The sequence below is a fragment of the Aegilops tauschii genome, chromosome 4, assembly GCF_002575655.3.
Source record: "Aegilops tauschii subsp. strangulata cultivar AL8/78 chromosome 4, Aet v6.0, whole genome shotgun sequence".
Taxonomy (NCBI): domain Eukaryota; kingdom Viridiplantae; phylum Streptophyta; class Magnoliopsida; order Poales; family Poaceae; genus Aegilops; species Aegilops tauschii.
The window spans coordinates 77,342,842-77,363,222 of NC_053038.3; the positions used below are offsets into that span (position 1 = coordinate 77,342,842).

At 49.1% G+C, this 20,381-nt stretch overlaps 1 protein-coding gene across 1 annotated transcript; it reads left to right on the forward strand.

Moving 5' to 3' along the window:
- Nucleotides 1-235: 235 nt before the first annotated feature.
- Nucleotides 236-1,114, forward strand: LOC141021669 (uncharacterized). The gene has a single exon (XM_073497521.1). The coding sequence runs from the start codon at nt 236-238 to the stop codon at nt 1,112-1,114; it is 879 nt and encodes a 292-aa protein (XP_073353622.1).
- Nucleotides 1,115-20,381: the final 19,267 nt, after the last annotated feature.

Sequence of the window (20,381 nt, forward strand, 5' to 3'; positions counted from 1 at the left end):
GTCCATAGTTTTCAGGGGGGAGGTTGGACCCCCCTTAGAGCAGATTGCAGCGATCCAGGCCCGGGAAATCCTTGATGGGAAACTCGCTGAGACCCGGGCCCGCCTCCTCCACCCTCCGGCTCCCCAGCCCCCTGCACCCGAAATCCGTGGCCACACCCGATCCCGCACTGCGGCGCTTAGGGCTAGTAGCACCTCCTCTGTTCTGGGGTCAAGCAGCCCCCCGATGGGGGTTTAGATGCGGGTCCTCTTTTGGAACATCCGCGGTTTCGGTCATGACGGCCGGCGCCACCAGCTAGTGGAGTACATGCGTGACGAACACATCGACATCATCGCCATTCAGGAAACCTTGCGCACGGAATTTTCTCTTCCCGAGCTGGAGCGCCTGAGCCCCCACCTATTCGCCTGGCATTGGCTCCCTTCTAGTGGGACCACGGGGCACTCGGGAGGCATCCTTTTAGGTGTGAAGGATGCCACCTTTGAGGTAGGCGGGATGGACCGGGGCGAGTTCTTCGTTAGCATGGAGCTTTTCGAGAGGGCGCTCAACTTCAAATGGGAGGTTGTCATTGTCTATGGGCCGGCGGACCACCGCCGCTCCCCGACCTTCCTTGATGAGCTCCAACGGAAGGTCTCCGCCTCCACCTTCCCGGTGGTTGTCGGAGGGGACTTCAACCTCATCCGCTCCCCTGATGATAAGAATAATGACCGAATCAACCTCCCCAGGATGCAGATGTTCAACGACTGCATCGCGGATCTCGGCCTACGCGAGCTTGAGCGGACGGGTGCCAGGTTTACCTGGACTAACCGCCAAGCCGACCCGACGCGGTCCGTCTTGGACCGCGTCCTAGTCTCCCCGGAATGGGAACTTAGATGCCCCTTGGCCTCGCTTCGTGCGATTACCCGGATTGGGTCGGACCACGTCCCTCTCCTTCTCTCCACCGCCGATGAACGTCCTCCCACGCCGCCTCACTTCAGGTTCGAGCTCTTCTGGCTCAACCAAGCGGGCTTCAGGGAGGCGGTCGCGACCAAGTGGACCTTGCGCGCTCCTCTCCCCACCGATCCATGTCAGTGGTGGACTCCTGGCAGTTCTGTGCCAAGATCAGCCGCCAATTCATGAAAGGGTGGGGAGCTAACCTTGGTAGGGACCTCCGCGAACGGAAAAAAGTCCTCCTTTCAGCCATCCAGGCCTTGGATTACCACGCAGACACCTCCGGGATCTCCCCGGACGAGTGGATGGTGCGATATGATCTCGAGGATCAGCTCGCTACCATCTACACGGATGAAGAAGCTTACTGGAGGCTCCGCGGTACCCACCGTTGGGTGCTGCGGGGCGACGCTAATACGGCATATTTCCAGGCGATCGCGAATGGGCGGCGACGTCGGAACTCCATCCACTGTTTGTGGGATGGTGATTCCCAGCTCCTCCGCCCCTCGGACATCCGGACACATGTAGATGGCTTCTATAAAGCCCTATTCTCCCCCACCCCTCGGGGTGGGATCGCTCTGGCACCTGACATTTGGTCAGGTGCCCAGCTTGTGTCGGTTGCGGACAATGCCGCCTTAGTTGCCCCGTTCTCCGAGGAGGAAGTCCTCGCGGCGATTAAGGGTATGAACGCCTCCTCGGCACCGGGGCCAGATGGACTGCCAGTCTCCTTTTTTAAAGCTTTCTGGCAGACCATCAAACCTGAGATCATGGCTCTCTTTGACGAGTTTTTCTTAGGGACCATGGATCTTGGGCGCCTGAACTACGGGGTAGTCACTCTTATCCCCAAAGTTCCGGGTGCGACGGACATCCGCCAATTCCGACCCATCACTGTGATCAATGTGATCTTTCGGATCCTGGCCAAAGGGTACGCCAATAGGGTGACCCGGCTCGCCGACGCGATCACCCACCCCAATCAGTCGGCTTTCATTCAGGGCCGTTTTATCCTGGATGGGGTGTTGGTCTTCCACGAGGTCCTTCACGAAGTCCACTCCAAGCACCAACGGGCGGTATTCCTGAAGCTTGATTTCCATAAAGCCTATGACACTGTGCACTGGCCCTTCCTTCGGGAAGTTTTATTCCGTAAGGGCTTTGATGACCGTTGGGTGACCAGAGTTATGCAGCTTGTCTCCTGCGGTCGGACCGCTATTAACATTAACGGTGAGATTGGCCCCTTCTTCCCCACACTTTGTGGGGTCCGCCAGGGCGACCCTTTCTCGCCGTTCCTGTTTAACATGGTGGCCGATGCCCTCGCGGCCATTCTTGACAAAGCCAAATCGGCCGGCCACATTCACGGCGTGGTCCCACACCTTGTAGGAGGGGGGGGGGTCTCCCTCCTACAATATGCCGACGAAACCATAATAATGGTTGAGGGCTCCGAGTCCGATATTGCCAACCTGAAGTTCCTCCTTCTCTGCTTCCAACGGATGTCCGGTCTGACCATCAACTTTGATAAGAGCGAAGTGCTGGTACTAGGATACCCACCGCTGGAGGCCCAGGGCATTGCGGACCGGCTTAATTGCCGACTGGGTTCTTTCCCCACGACCTATCTGGGGATCCCCATTAGTGACTCTCGCCTCACCGTAGCAGACCTCCGCCCTTCCGTGACCCGGATGCAACACCGAGTCGAACCCTGGAAGGGTCGGTGGCTTTCGAAGGCGGCGCGGGTAATCCTCATCAACTCCTCGATGGCTAGCCTCCTCTGGTTCCTCATGAGCTTCTATAGACTCCATGAAACGCTCCACCAGGAGGTGGCCAAATATCAGTCCAGATTTTACTGGGCTGGCGAGGGCGACAAGCAAAAATACCATATGGTGAGCTGGCCGGACATTTGCAAACCCAAGGACCAGGGAGGTCTGGGGATCTTGTCCTCCCGTCGCATGAACATTGCTCTCCTGACCCGATGGCTATGGCGTATTGCCAACGGGGAGGGCGGCCTTTGGCTTACCATCATTCAGAATAAGTACCTCCGAGGACAACCTCTTGCTTTCTGCCAGCGCACTGGGGGATCCCAGTTCTGGCAGACAGTGATTCAGCTCCTCCCCGTGCTACGGATTGGCACCTCCATCTCGGTGGGTTCCGAGTCCTCGACCCTGTTTTGGTTCGACCGCCGGCTTGGGGATTCCCCTCTGGCCGCCCGCTTCCCGGGCTTATTTGCCATTGCGGCAGACCCTCGCATTTCCGTCGAAGCGGCCCTTATTGACTTAGGGCGCCTCGCCTTTCGGCGCTCCTTTGGCCCCCAGGAGGTTGACGCGTGGGACGCCCTTCTACAGGACATCGCTCTTTTGCCAATGCAGGTAGAGGGCGCCACCGACTCCATGGCGTGGCGTCTGGAGCCCTCGGGATGCTTCTCCACGAAGTCTCTGTATGCTGCCATCGCCCCTTCGCTGGCCCCTGAGCCCTTTTGCCTGATCTGGGACATTCGTCTCCCCCTCAAGATCCGGATATTCCTCTGGCAGTGGATCCGAGGACGTCTCCCCTCTGGGGTGGAAGTCCGCAAGCGCAATGGCCCTGGGGACGGGATGTGTCCCCTGTGTGCCACGGTGGAGGATTCGAACCACATTTTTTTCAACTGCTCCACTGCCCAGTTCCTGTGGTCGTGCTTCCGTGAAACGGTCGGCGGACAGTGGTGCAATTCCAACTTCCCTGACCTACTCGCGGAGATCCATGCCTCCTCCCCACGCTACCGCCATATTAGATGGTTGTGCATTGGGATACTTGCATGGACGCTTTGGAATATTCGCAACAAGCTCGTTATTCAGAAAGTGCCTCTGCGACGTGCGACTGACGCGATCTTCAAAATGTGTGGCTATTAGCAGCTTTGGCGGCCGCTTAGCTGCCCCGATGACCGGAGCACCATCGACACCCTCCTCACCGACCTTCGATCGATGGCCTTCTGCATGGCGCCCCCGCTTCCGCCTCCTCTGCCGGAACCTGATTAGGCTGGTCTCGCCCGTGCCGGTCTTTGCCTGTGTCCTTTGTTCTTAGGGCTTGTTGAGCTGTGCCCTCAGCATTAACCCCTTTGGTACCGTGCGTTTTGTGCGGCTGTGACTTTATGTGCGTGTGTGTGAACTCTGTTGGATGTTTGTTTCGGGCGGTTTACTTTATCTATAAAGCGGGGCGAAAGCCTTTTTCGGTAGTACAGTAGTAGCAGCAACGGCTGCTAATGGTATAGGTCTCCGCTCTCCGATGGAAGCTTCGACAGAGAAATAAAAAGGACCATTCAATTCCATACTGATTTCTTCAACTACCACGAGCGCAGAGCCTTTCTCTTTTGGTTGATCAAATTAATAATCAACTCCCTTAAAAAATAATGAAAATCTCATTGGAAGGTATTATTGCATTTTGGTTTTCAAAATTGAAAAGCGAGAATGATTACGTTGCCCTTTACCCTTAAAGTTCCAAAAAGTAATATGTACGGATTTTCTATTCCTCATTTGAACAACAAGCTAACAGCCAACAACCCGGTAGAGAAAAAGAAAAGAAAAGAAAAGAAAAAACATCGTAGTGATCACGTTTCTCCTTCTATTGAATTTTGTATCTTTACTGAATTGACTGAATTGGGGTCATCCAGAACGACGGTCAAACCACTTTGGCCACCTTTGAAACTTTGGTTGATGATTGATGACAATGGTGGAAATTAACAAGAAAAACAAATCTCACGAGAGACAAAAGTATCTCTTGGCTTGTCAGAAATTAAGTTGCACACTGTACTTTAGCATATAAGTACAGTAGCTCATTTTATGATTTTTTGCATGGCTTGTGGATGGTCATGTTCTTTTTGGCCGAAATTTACATGGACAAGTATCCACCCTTTGTCTACATTTATATAATTTTTCCTAATTTCTGATAACTCGCATTACCTCGGTTTCTCTAAATATAAGACATTTTGACAGTTTGGTTTCAACTGTCAAAACGCCTTATACTCCCACTGTTCCTAAATATAAGCTGTTTTAGAGATTTCAATATAGACTACATACGAATGTATATAGACATGTTTTAGAGTGTAGATTCACTTATTTTGCTTCGTATGTAGTCCATATTAAAATCTATAAAAATGACTTATATTTAGGAGGGGGGGGGGGGGGGGGGGGGGGAGTATTTAGAGAGATAGAAATAGTTTGGCGTCACTAATATTTAGGCTCCAACAAATTTGCTCTGTGACTACCGTGACGAGTATTCCACAGAGAGAAACAAACGAAGGACACCACCTACAACCTCACTACCTCAGCTAGCAAACTGGCCGCCATTCCTTTTCCTATGGACGTTCAGTGGACTCGGTGGCATCCAAAATCCCGTGATCCTCACAGTGAAAGTGCTGGATCAACTTGTTCTTTCCATGGAGGCGAGAAAAAAAGGGATCGCCATCTCCTAGTGACCTGTGATCATTTCGATCGTGAAGAATGTTCTTTAGCTCCCTCCCTATAAAGGCAAAAGTAGCCTATGGGGCAGAGATAAGAAGCATCGATTCCTTCCTTGAGTGGTGACTCCACGCACTGGCCGACCGATCGAGAGGTCATGATAAACAAGCTTGGGAACAAGAACGCGTATGCCTGAAAACAGATACCACGAATACACTCATGTGGGTTCGATCCTTCTTTTTAGGATAGTATTTTTCACTGATCTGAATGCTCAGAGGTGTCTATTCAAAAACATACTCCCTCCATCCGAAAATACTTGTTAAAAAAGATAAAAGTGGATGTATTTAGAACTAAAATATGTCTAGATACATCCATTTCTCCAGTAAGTATTTTCGGACGGAGGGAGTACTTAAAATCCCGTTGATACCCCTTTGTAACGGAGACAAGGAATTTGCATGCGGGATGATGTGAGTTGTCGTGCCACCATAACCCATATCGTATTTTAGAATGTCTACAGCCGAGACGCCTCAAACCCGCCTTGTACGTCCGGGTAGGCCGCCCGGTCACTGTCCGATCATATATTTTTTACCCAGACGGGCTCCTTAAATGGGCCTCAAACGCCCGGGCTGACTGGCACCCCCCATATCCAGCCCAAATATGGGGAGGGCATGCCCGCCACGTCGGGCCTGACAGCCCGACCCCACCCTATTGCATCAAATCCACCAAACCTTTCCCCCTTCTCCCGCTGCCCACCAACCTTTCCCACACCCGGACCCTCGCCGTCCTCCACCCTTACTCTCAATCCTCGCTTCCGGTCCCGATCCACCGCCGGAGATGTCGTCTAGCCCGACCCACACCGCCGCAGCGGAGACGCAGTCCGCCTCGTCCGTCGGTGGCGTCAATTTGTCGGCTGCGACTTGCAAGGCGGAGAACGTCACCCGCAAGTTGCGGCGACGCTAGCAGCGGGAGAGGGAGGCGACGGCGGCGTCACAGGGAGGTTCAGACGTGGTGGAGCAATTGTCTCATCCCTGCACCCCTTCCCTCCAAGCGCCTACGCGGATTACGTCGTCCGACTCCCTTGGGACAGAGGATGATTCGACCGCCGGCTGGGCCATTCTGGAGAGCTTTGTGCCAATGCAGATGTCGGTGGTCGACGTGTGTGACTCGCCGCGGCTCGTCCGGTCACGGATGAGCACGGGCTCTGGCAGTGTCCGGGCTGCCCTCGACATGTTCGACGGAATGACCGAACAAGAGTCGGTGCATTTTAAATAGGAGCTCGAGTTGGAGAAGCAACAAGCGGCGATCAAATGGGAGCTCGAGAAGGCCAAGACATTTGGCGACATAGAGCTTGAGAAGGAGAGGTTGCGACTCGCACGGGACGTAGAAGATGCGAGGACTATGTTGGCGGACAAGGCCCTCTTGGACGAGCATGAGAAGAAGTGGCTTGTGGACAAGAAGATGTAGATCAACGACGTAGGAAGTACGAGGCGGTGAGGGCGGCTGCGGCCTGGATGCAGGCGGAGGAAGCAGCCCAAATGCAGGCGGAGCAGGCTGCCGGATGCAGGCAAAGGAGGCTGCCCGGATGCACGCAGAGCAGGACGCATTCCGCCTGCAGCACGACACATTCAGCTCGAAGCAGGCGCCCAACCAGTGATTCGAGGCCATCCGTCACGCTCGGACATTGATTTCATTTTGCCATGTCTGGTTTGTTGAACTATGATTTACTTTGCTTTGTTTCGAATTTTGGCATTCAGACAGTTTGTATCGGATGATCGACGTACATGGATTGCGTGGATTTGGGAATCAGAATTTACGGTATGTGGATGTGCGGCGTAACATTTGAGAGGTGCCCGGTCAGTGCCCGCGGACGCGTTCACGGGCGTTTTAGGGGCTGGATTTGCCAAGCCCGGCTGTAAATGCTCTTAGAGCATCTCCAATAGTCGATATGGAATAGGGCACCAAATTGTGATTCGAGAAAAATTTGCATAACTAAAAGGTGTTTTTACATCATAAAAAACCTCTGAATTAAGTAGATGATGTAAAATAGATGTTGCAAAATACAACACTATTGACTTCTAGTGGGTGCCCTATTTTACATCATCTGTTGGAGCACTTTTTTTTGGTGATGTGAATTTTGCTCCAGCCACGTGGACCTCTGGTGATGTAAAATTTGCTCGAGATCATACTTGGTGGCCTATTTGACATTACACTCTATCCCCGAGTAAAAATATTTACATCTACATCATCTATTGAAGCAGTGTTTTCCCTTCGTGGTGTAAAAAATGGTCCCACCTATTTTACATCATCTATTGAAAATGCTCTTGCTTGATAGTATTTTCATGATACCTCAACTTATCTAGTCAATCTAACTGACACATCCCAACCAATAGGAGGCAGCAAACTAGCGCACTTCTTATGTAGTCACCATCTTCCTTCATAAAATTTACACCCATACTCACATCCAGTAGGCTCTAACATATCGCAATCTGTTAGCGAGCGCTAGAGGTGCTCACGAGCTTAACGAGATTTAAACGAATAGAGCCAAACGGTGTTTTGTGCTAAGTTTAGCGAGCCAAGCCTTACTAATGTGTCAGTTGATTTCTAGAGTGCATTGCAATTTCTCCTACTATTCTCAATATGTTTTTAGCAGTTTCAAATGTATTTTGTCTTACACGCCTTTATCACACTAGTGTGTGCTACACATTTTTAGATGTTTTATCGTTGTTGCCGCTAGTTGTATCACACTACTCAATTTTATCACTAAAAGTTTCAACCACTCAAAAATATCATCCTTCCGTTTGGTGTGTCCTAAAAAATGCCACGTGACATTGTCACTGTTTGGTCAAAGGTCATTGACCGCGATGAAGTGACCAAAATACCCCTGGACCCCACTTGCCGGCACTGCCCTATAACATGTGGGTCCTAGTTGTTAGCACACAGAGAATTAAATTAGATGAAAAAAAATGACACGCGGGAATCAGTCACCCGTGGGCGAAGCTATTTTTGCTTCTTATTTCATTCTCCATATGTGGAAAACTATGACCTGCATGTTATAGTGAATTGTAGAGAGAACACTGACAAGTGGGTACAGTGGTATTTTGGTCAGTTTTCTCGAAACAGGCTCTCGCCCCGTTTTATATATAAAGCAACAACACCAAGTTACATGGCTAAATGATACAATATGGTGGGATAGCCCTCTAACACAGCAGATCCCAAAATAAGTGGCCAACGTAACCGCAACGACTACGTTATCGAACAACTAAACACAGGACGACCAGATTACAACACCATGACACGATCTATGACACCTAGCTACCACGACAACGCCCTTAGGAGGGGAACGAAAGTAAAGCAGCCGCCGAGCCCAAAAGGACAAGGGTTTTCACCCGGAGACTCTCCACGGAGAGGAGAACCACGACGACGTCTTCAAGAAGATAACAACACCCGCAGATGCCGGCGTAGCCGGCGCCAAAGCACGGAGCTTTCGCTCGGCAGCTCACTCGTGCCCCAAGAGGCACCTAGACCAGTCGTGGCAATAACCGCCCACCAAATCCGGATCTGGGCACTGCCACTACCACCGATATGCGAGCCCGAACCATCCATCGCTACACCCCTCGCCGCCCGGACGACCAAGAAGCATAACCACCACTGCCGCCATGGAGCCTGCCGAAAAGCCACCATATGGACCGCCGTCCAGAGCCGCCTCCCGGGCATCCATGTCCCGAGTCATCGCCAACTGTCGACATCACAGCGCACAACCACACTGGGTGGAGTGGAAGGGGCCTCCTTCCGCTCCTAGCCCGGCATCAGCCACCTGGCCTGTGTGGTTGCCTCCACGGTAGGAGGAGTCCATGCCTGTGTCCCCACTCAGTCCCCATGGACCGTGGTGAACACGACCTAGTGAGTACCGACGGCCACCGCCGAGCAAGCCCCAGCACTGGTCCCTGACCTTGGCCGTGTCAAACTCGCACGCCACCGCACCCTAACCATCGGCGTCGATCTAACCTACAACATAGCATCAACAAGGGCGCCTACTCGGACCAACGCTGCAATGGAGCAGCAAGGAAGGAGGCCACTAACGCGAAGGCATACCAGCGTGGACTAGGTCGGCCCCCTGCAGCTGCACTCGCACTCCACCGGACGCCATCCACCACCGCAAAACAGATCTGTGTCGCCTCAATGTCGTCCGCCGGTGACATAGATCCCTGCCGCAAGAGAGCAGCGGGCCGCCCCGTAGCCACCCGGAGGAGCCCAGGTAGCTCCACCACGCCAGGCCCTACCCAGACAACAGCAGATCAACGGGAGCCTAGCCACCGCGCCCGGCCACACATGGCGCTAGCCGACTGGCGCACTCCGTCCAAGGCCGCCACCCATCAGTGACCCAGTCGGGCCACCAACCACCCCATGCGCCGCTCGTCGCCCCCCGGCCGCAGAGCCGACCAGATCTGGTTGGGAGCCGATCCGCATGCCGCGACCAGAGGGCCTTGACCTCGCAACCGCCACGCAGCGCGTGGACACCCGCACGCCGCCGCACCGCCGAGCAGAGGGCCGCCGCCGCCAGGAAACCCACCGCCGCACCACTGGACTGAAGGAAATATGCCCTAAAGGCAATAATAAAGTTATTATTTTATTTCCTTATATCATGATAAATGTTTATTATTCATGCTAGAATTGTATTAACCGGAAACTTAGTACATGTGTGAATACATAGACAAACAGAGTGTCCCTAGTATGCCTCTACTTGACTAGCTCGTTAATCAAAGACGGTTAAGTTTACTAGCCATAGACATGTGTTGTCATTTGATGAACGGGATCACATCATTAGAGAATGATGTGATGGACAAGACCCATCCGTTAGCTTAGCATTATGATCGTTGAGTTTTATTGCTATTGCTTTCTTCATGACTTATACATGTTCCTCTGACCATGAGATTATGCAACTCCCGAATACCGAAGGAACACCTTGTGTGCTATCAAACGTCACAACGTAACTGGGTAATTATAAAGATGCTCTACAGGTGTCTCCGAAGGTGTTTGTTGGGTTGGCATAGATCGGGATTAGGATTTGTCACTCCGTGTATCGGAGAGGTATCTCTGGGCCCTCTCGGTAATGCACATCACTATAAGCCTTGCAAGCAATGTGACTAATGAGTTAGTTGTGGGATGATGCATTACGGAACGAGTAAAGAGACTTGTCGATAACGAGATTGAACTAGGTATGATGATACCAACGATCGAATCTCGGGCAAGTAATATACAGGTGACAAAGGGAACAACGTATGTTGTTATGCGGTTTGATCGATAAAGATCTTCGTAGAATATGTAGGAGCCAATATGGGCATCTAGGTTCCGCTATTGGTTATTGACCGGAGATGAGTCTCGGTCATGTCTACATAGTTCTCGAACCCGTAGGGTCCACACGCTTAACGTTCGATGACAATTTGTATTATGAGTTTATGTGATTTGATGACCGAAGGTTGTTCGGAGTCCCGGATGAGATCACGGACGTGACGAGGAGTCTCGAAATGGTCGAGAGGTAAAGATTCATATATTGGAAGGCTATATTCGGACATCGGAAAGGTTCCAAGTGATTCGGGTATTTTTTGGAGTACCGGGGAGTTACGAGAATTCGCCGGGAGAAGTAATGGGCCTTATTGGGCTTTAGTGGAGAAAGGGGAGAAGGGCCAAGAGGTGGCGTGTGCCTCCCCCCTACCCAAACCGAATTGGACAAGGGGTGGGGGCGCGGCCCCCCTTTCCCTCTCCTTCTCCCTCTCTTTCCTTCTCTCCTACTCCGAATAGGAAAGGGAATCCTATAGGAGTTGCTTGGTGCGCCCCCTAGGCCGGCCGCCTCCCCCTCCCTCTTTTATATACGGGGGAGGGGAGCACCCCAAAGGCACTCAAGATTTGTCTTAGCCGTGTGCAGTGCCCCCCTCCACAGTTACACACCTCGGTCATATCGTCGTAGTGCTTAGGCGAAGCCCTGCGTCGGTCACCTCATCATCACCATCACCACGCCGTCGTGCTGACGAAACTCTCCCTCGGCCTCAACTGGATCTAGAGTTCATGGGACGTCACCGAGCTGAACGTGTGCAGATCGCAGAGGTGCCGTGAGTTTGGTACTTGATCGGTTGGATCGCGAAGACGTTCGACTACATCAACCGCGTTTCTTAACGCTTCCGCTTTCGGTCTACGAGGGTACGTGGACACACTCTCCCCGCTCGTTGCTATGCTTCTCCTAGATAGATCTTGCGTGATTGTAGGCAAATTTTTGCAATACTACATTCCCCAACAGTGGCATCCGAGCCAGGTCTATGCGTGGATGTTATATGCACGAGTAGAACAAAAAGAGTTGTGGGCGATAATAGTCATACTGCTTACCAGCATGTCATACTTTGATTTGGCGGTATTGTTGGATGAAGAGGCCCAGACCGACATTACATGACCACGTTCATGAGACTGGTTCTACCGCCGTGCTTCGCACACAGGTGGCTAGTGGGTGTCTGTTTCTCCAGCTTTAGTTGAATCGAGTGTGACTACGCCCGGTCCTTGTTGAAGGTTAAAACAACACACTTGACAAAAAATCGTTGTGGTTTTGATGCATAGGTAAGAACGGTTTTTGCTAGAAGCCCGTAGCAGCCACGTAAAACTTGCAACAACAAAGTAGAGGACGTCTAACTTGTTTTTGCAGGGCATGCTGTGATATGGTCAAGACGTGATGAGATATAAATTGTTATATGAGATGATCATGTTTTGTGAAGTTATCGACAACTGGCAGGAGCTTTATGGTTGTCTCTTTATTGCATAAGATGCAAGCGCCAAGTAATTTCTTTACTTTATCACCATGCAATAGCAATAGTTCGCGAGACGAACATGTGACTACACGTTGATAGAGATCAAGATGATGGAGATCATGGTGTCATGCCGGTGACGATGGAGATCATGACAGTACTTTGGAGATGGAGATCAAAGGCACAAGATGATGATGGCCATATCATGTCACATATTTTAATTGCATGTGATGTTTATCCATTATGCATCTTATTTTGCTTAGTTCGGCGGTAGCATTATAAGATGATCTCTCACTAAATTTCAAGGTACAAGTGCTCTCCCTGAGTATGCACCGTTGCGAAAGTTTGTCGTGCCGAGACATCACATGATTATCGAGTGTGATAAGCTCTACGTTCACATACAACGGGTGCAAACCAGTTTTGCACACGCAGAATACTCGGGTTAAACTTGACAAGCCTAGCATATGCAGATATGGCATCAGAACACTGAGACCAAAAGGTCGAGCGTGAATCATATAGTAGATATGATCAACATAGTGATGTTCACCATTGAAAACTACTCCATCTCACGTGATGATTGGACATGGTTTAGTTGATTTGGATCGCGTGATCATTTAGATGACTCGAGGGATGTCTATCTAAGTGGGAGTTCTTAAGTAATATGTGAAGGAAATATGCCCTAGAGGCAATAATAAAGTTATTATTTATTTCCTTATTTCATGATAAATGTTTATTATTCATGCCAGAATTGTATTAACCGGAAACTTAGTACATGTGTGAATACATAGACAAACAGAGTGTCACTAGTATGCCTCTACTTGACTAGCTTGTTGAATCAAAAATTGTTAATTTTCCTAGCCATAGACATGAGTTGTCATTTGATTAATGGGATCACATCATTAGAGAATGATGTGATTGACTTGACCCATTCCGTTAGCTTAGCATTTGATCGTTTAGTATATTGCTATTGCTTTCTTCATGACTTATACATGTTCCTATGACTATGAGATTATGCAACTCCCGAATACCGGAGGAACACTTTGTGTGCTACCAAACGTCACAACGTAACTGGGTGATTATAAAGGTGCTCTAAAGGTGTCTCCAATGGTACTTGTTGAGTGGGCATAGATCAAGATTAGGATTTGTCACTCCGATTATCGGAGAGGTATCTCTAGGCCCTCTCGGTAATTCACATCACTATAAGCCTTGCAAGCATTGTAACTAATGAGTTAGTTGCGGGATGATGTATTACGGAACGAGTAAAGAGACTTGCCGGTAACGAGATTGAACTAGGTATTGAGATACCGACGATCGAATCTCGAGCAAGTAACATACCGATGACAAAGGGAACAACGTATATTGTTATGCGGTTTGACCGATAAAGATCTTCGTAGAATATGTAGGAGCCAATATGAGCATCCAGGTTCCGCTATTGGTTATTGATCGTAGACGTGTCTCGGTCATGTCTACATAGTTCTCGAACCCGTAGGATCCGCACGCTTAACGTTCGGTGATGATTTGTATTATGAGTTTATGTGTTTTGTTGTACCGAAGATAGTTCGGAGTCCCGGATGAGATCGGGGACATGACGAGGAGTCTCGAAATGGTTGAGACGTAAAGATCGATATATTGGACGACTATATTCGGACATCAGAAAGGTTCCGAATGATTCGGGTATTTTTGGAGTACCGGAGAGTTACGGGAATTCGTATTGGGCCTTAATGGGCCATACGGGAAAAGGAGAGAAAGGCCGCAAAGGGTGGCCGCATCCCTCCCCATGGACTGGTCCGAATTGGACTAGGGAGGGGGGGGCGCCCCTTCCTTCCTTCTCCTTCTCCCTTCCCTTTTTCCTATTCCATGTGGGAGGTGGAATCCTACTAGGAGTAGGGAGTCCTAGTAGGATTCCACCTCCCACATGGAATAGGAAAAAGGGAAGGGAGAAGGAGAAGGGGCGCCTCCTCCTCCCTCCATCCTTTATATACGTGGCCTGGGGGCACCTCATAGACACAACAATTGATCATTGATCTTTTAGCCGTGTGCGGTGCCCCCCTCCACCTTAATCCACCTCGGTCATATCATAGCGGTGCTTAGGCGAAGCCCTGCGTCGGTAGCATCATCATCACCGTCATCACGCCGTCGTGCTGATCGGAGTTCGTGGGACGTGTGCTGAACTCGGAGGTGCCGTGCGTTCGGTACTTGGATCGGTCGGATCATGAAGACGTACGACTACATCAACCGCGTTGTTCTAACGCTTCCGCTTTCGGTCTCCGAGGTTACGTGGACACACTCTCCCCTCTCGTTGCTATACATCACCATGATCTTGCGTGTGCGTAGGAAAATTTTGAAATTACTACGTTCCCCAACAATATGATTAATTGAACTTAAATTTATCATGAACTTAGTCCTGATACTATTTGTATATCTATGTTGTAGATCAATAGCTCGCGATGTAGATCCCCGTTTATTTTGATATGTTCCTAGAGAAAAATAAGTTGAAAAATGATAGTAGCGATGATGCGGACTTGGTCTATAATTTGAGGATTGTACTCATTGTTGCACAGAAGAATTATGTCCTTGATGCACCGCTAGGTGACAGACCTATTGCAGGAGCAGATGCATACATTATGAACATTTGACAAAGCTCGGTATGATGACTACTTGATAGTTTAGTGCACCATGCTTTACGACTTAGAACCGGGACTCCAAAAACATTTTGAACGCCATGGAGCATATGAGATGTTCCAAGAGTTGAAATTGGTATTTCATACTCATTCCCGTGTCAAGAGGTATGAGACCTCTGACAGTACTTTGTCTACAAGATAGAGGAGAATAGCTCAACCAGTGAGCATGTGCTCAGATTGTCTAGGTACTACAACTACTTAAATCAAGTGGGAGTTAATCTTCCAGATAAGATAGTAATTGGCTAAGTTCTCTAGTCACTATCACCAAGTTACTAGAACTTCGTGATGAACTATAATATGCAAGGGATGACGAAAGTAATTCCCGAGCCATTCGCGATGCTGAAATCGGCAAAGGTAGAAATCAAGAAATAGCATCAAGTGTTGATGGTTAACAAAACCACTAGTTTCAAATAGGGGCAAAGGGATAGAAAGGGAACTTCAAGAAGAACGGCAAGCAAGTTGTTGCTCCCGTGAAGAAACCCAAAGCTAGACTTAAGCCTGAAACTGAGTGCTTCTACTGCAAGGGATTAATCACTGGAAGCGGAACTACCCCAAATAATTAGCGGATAAGAAGGATGGTAAAGTGAACAAAAGTATATTTGATATACATGTTATTGATGTGTACTTTACTAGTGTTTATAGCAACCCCTAGGTATTTGATACTGGTTCAGTTGCTAAGAGTAGTAACTTGAAACGGGAGTTGCAAAATAAATAGAAACTAGTTAAGGGTGTGGTGATGATGTGTGTTGGAAGTGATTCCAAGGTTGATAAGATCACCATCGCACACTCCCTTTACCTTCGGGATTAGTGTTGAACCTAAAATAAATGTTATTTGGTGTTTGCATTGAGCATGAATATGATTGGATCATGTTTATTGCAATACGGTTATTCATTTAAGACAAAGAATAATTGTTGTTCTATTTACATGAATAAAACCTTCTATGGTCATACACTCAATATAATTGGTTTATTGAATCTCGATCGTAGTGATACACATATTCATAATATTGAAGCCAAAAGATGCAAAGTTAATAATGATAGTGCAACTTATTTGTGGCACTGCCGTTTAGGTCATATTGGTGTAAAGCACATGAAGAAACTCCATGCTGATGGGCTTTTGGAATCACTTGATTATGAATCACCTGATGCTTGCGAACCATGCCTCATGGGCAAGATGACTAAGACTCTGTTCTTCGGAACAATGGAGCGAGCAACTGACTTAATGGAAATAATACATACTGATGTATGCGGTCCGATGAGTGTTGAGGCTTGCGGCCGGTATCGTTATTTTCTGACCTTCACAGATGATTTGAGCAGATATGGGTAGATCTACTTGATGAAACATAAGTCTGAAATATTTAAAAAATTCAAAGAAATTTCAGAGTGAAGTAGAAAATCATCGTAACAAGATAATAGAGTTTCTACGATCTGATCACGGAGACGAATATTTGAGTTACGAGTTTGGTCTTCATTTGAAACAATGCGGAATAGTTTTGCAACTCACGCCACGCAGAACACCACAGCGTAATGGTGTGTCCGAACGTCGTAACCGCACTTTATTAGATATGGTGCGATCTATGATGTCTCTTACTGATTTACCACTATTATTTTGGGGTTATGCATTAGAGACAGCTGCATTCACGTTAAATAGGGCACCATCTAAATCCGTTGGGACGACACCGTATAAACTATGGTTTGGCAAGAAACCTAAGCTGTCGTTTCTTAAAGTTTGGGGCTGCGATGCTTATGTGAAAAAGCTTCAACCTGATAAGCTCAAACCCAAATCGAAGAAATGTGTCTTCATAGGATACCCAAAATAGACTGTTGGGTACACCTTCTATCATAGATCCGAAGGCAAGATATTCGTTGCTAAGAATGGATCCATTCTAGAGAAGGAGTTTCTCTCGAAAGAAGTGAGTGGGAGGAATGTAGAACTTGAAGAGGTAATTGTATCTTCTCCCGAATTGGAACGTAGTTCATCACAGAAATCAGTTCAGTGATTCCTACAGAATTTAGCAAGGAAGCTAATGATAATGATCATGAAACTTCAGATCAATTTACTACCGAACCTTGTAGGTCACCAGAGTACGTTCCGCACCAGAGTGGTACGGTAAATAATTCTGGAAGCCATGTTACCAGACCAGGACGAACCTACGAACTATGAGGAAGCGATGATGAGCCTAGATTCCGCAAAATGGCTTGAGGCCATGAAATCTGAGATAGGATCCATGTATGAGAACAAAGTGTGGACTTTGGTGGACTTGCCCGATGATCGGCAAGACATTGAGAATAAATGGATCTTCAAGAGGAAGACGGACGCTGATGGTAGTGTTACTATCTACAAAGCTCGACTTGTCGTGAAAGGTTTTCGACAAGTTCGAGTATGATGAGATTTTCTCAATCGTAGCGATGCTTAAGTGTGTCCGAAGCATGTTAGCAATTGCGGCATTTTATGAAATTTGGCAAATGGATGTCAAACCTGCATTACTTAATGGATTTCTTAAACAAGAGTTGTATATGATGCAACCAGAACAATCTCCGCAGGGCTTCGCTTAAGCACTACGAAAACTATGACAGAGGATAAACTAGAGGGGCGGGGTTGCCGGCACACGGCTTGGTGTTTCTTGATGTGTCTTTGGTGCTAGCCCTGCCCCTCTATTTATATGTTGAGCCCTGGGGTCGAAACTTGGAGCAAAAGCCTCCTCAAAGTCGGTGTTGCCCGAAAGGCAAGAGTCCCACTCGGACTCCAGGACCAAACGCCACAATGCTTGGCGTCTGGCCCAGACGCCATGGACCTCGGCGTCTGGCCCAGGGCCAGACGCCAGGGTCTCCGGCGTTTGGCCCCCTGGCCTCCGCAAAACTCCTTTTGCACCGACCTAAAGCCTCATGGGATTGACCCCTTGGCCTAACCATATCGTCCAATATATTAATCTTTACCTCCGGACCATTCCGGAGCTCCTCGTCATATCCGTGATCTCATCCGGGACTCCGAACAACATTCGGTCACCAACATACATAACTCATATAATACTATATCGTCAACGAACGTTAAGCGTGCGGACCCTACGGGTTCGAGAACTATGTAGACATGACTGAGACACCTCTTCGGTCAATAACCAATAGCGGAACGTGGATGCCCATATTGGCTCCTACATATTCTACGAAGATCTTTATCGGTCGAACCTTATGACAACAGACGTAATTCCCTTTGTCACCGGTATGTTACTTGCCCGAGATTCGATCGTCGGTATCTCCATACCTAGTTCAATCTCGTTACCGGCAAGTCTCTTTACTCATTCCATAATACATCATCCCGTAACTAACTCATTAGTCACATTGCTTGCAAGGATTATGATGTGCATTACCGAGAGGGCCTAGAGATACCTCTCCGATACACGGAGTGACAAATCCTAATCTTGATCTATGTCAACCCAACAAACACCTTCGGAGACACCTGTAGAACATCTTTATCATCACCCAGTTACGTTGTGACGTTTGATAGCACACAAGGTGTTCCTCAGGTATTCGGGAGTTGCATAACCTCCTAGTCAGAGGAATATGTATAAGTCATGAAGAAAGCAATAGCAATAAAACTTAACGATCATAATGCTAAGCTAATGGATGGGTCTTGTCCATCACATCGTTCTCCTACTGATGTGATCCCGTTCGCCTGCCCCTCCCCTATCCCCCTTTGCTCATGCGAGCCAGCTACTGGCCGGACTGGGCCAAGCACACCCATCCGTGACGTTTCCCCAATTCGCGGGAGACAACCCGAAATTATGGAAAACGCTATGTGAGCAATACTTTTCCATGTTCGGGATCCATTCTTCTTTCTGGGTACCTACGGCTGCACTAAATTTCTCTGGGGCAGCCTCTGTTTGGTTGCAATCCCTCCAAAACCGCCTCTCAGAATTCGATTGGGAGGCATTTGCAGCTCTGCTCTGCACCCGTTTTGGTCGGGATAAACACTAGTTACTGATTCGTCAGTTTTACACCATTCGACAAACCTCATCTGTAGCAGATTACATTGAGCGTTTTGAGCTAATTGTGAATCATTTGGCATCTTACTCTGAAGCTATATATCCTTACTTTTATCTCACTCGTTTTGTCGAGGGCTTGCGGGCGGATATACGTGCGGTCGTGTTGATCCAACAACCGCCGGACCTGGACACGGTGTGCTCTTTGGCGCTGCTGCAAGAGGAGGTCATCGAATCGGCGCAGCAAACGCACCAGCCGCGGGCCACGCCGCGCGGCGCCGACACCATACTCCGGCCAAGCACGCCACTCCCGCTGCCTCCGCCACCACGACCGACTCCGGCAGCTTCACCAACACCGGCAGCGGATCGTCGCGCCGACACCTCCAAGGTCAAAGCCTTGGCGACTACCGACGTGCTCGCGGTCTTTGCTTCAAATGCGGGGAAAGATGGGGGCACAATCACGTGTGCCCCACGTCCGTGCAGCTGCACGTCGTCGAAGAACTGCTGGAATTGTTCAGCCTCGACGAGCCCGTGGACAAATAGATCCACTCACAGCTAGTGGACGACGTGGTGATGGCCATCTCTCGTTCAGCACTATCAGGGGGAGTTTCTGCCAAAGCATTTCAATTGCAAGCATGGATCCAGGGCAGGGAAGTTCTGATGTTAGTGGATTCAGGCAGTTCCACAACCTTCGTCAACAACAAACTGGCGGCATTCCTGAAAGGAGTCAAGCCGTTGCCCAGAACTTACAGAGTCCGTGTAGCTGATGGAGGTGAACTCAAGTGCTCGTCGGTGATTCCTCAATGCTCCTGATGTTCTCAAGGGCACGAATTTCAAACTGATATGAAGGTGTTGCCACTGGGCATATACGATGCTATACTTGGAATGGATTGGCTCGAGGAGCATAGCCCAATGACAGTGGATTGGAAGGCCAAGCATATCGAAATTCCTTCAGATCAAGGATCAATTTCTCTGAAAGGGCATGACGCAGAGTCGACAGAGTGCTTGGTCATTAACAACCTGCAACTGCAAGGGCTCTGCAACAACAATGATGTGGCTTACATGGCGCAATTGCACGCCATTCCATCAAATGGAGAGCCGGTTGACCCCACGCCAGACTGCATCAGAGAGATACTCACAGAATTTGAAGATGTGTTCGGAGAACCAACTGAACTACCCCCTCGGCGTGCTTGTGACCACAAGATCCCTCTAATCCCAGGGGAGCAGCCTTTTAACATCCGACCCTACAGGCACAAACCAGAGCACAAGGATGAAATAGAGAAGCAAGTTGAAGAACTCCTCCGCACGGGCATTATTCAGCGGAGCTCGAGTCCCTTCTCTTCTCCGGTGATCCTAGTAAAGAAGAAAGACGGCACATGGAGGTTATGTGTGGATTACCGTCGCTTGAATGCTCTCACATGTGTGGCTAAGTTTCCAATACCAATCATCGAACAGCTGCTTGACGAGTTACACGGTGCTCAATGGTTCTCGAAGCTGGACCTCCGTGCTGGGTACCACCAAATCAGGTTGGCAGAAGGGGAAGAGTACAAAACAACGTTTCAAACTCATTCAGGGCACTTTGAATTTCTGGTAGT

Bases quoted from the DNA above. Each gene is read 5' to 3' on its own strand.
- LOC141021669 (XM_073497521.1), top strand. From the start codon at position 236: ATGCGGGTCCTCTTTTGGAACATCCGCGGTTTCGGTCATGACGGCCGG.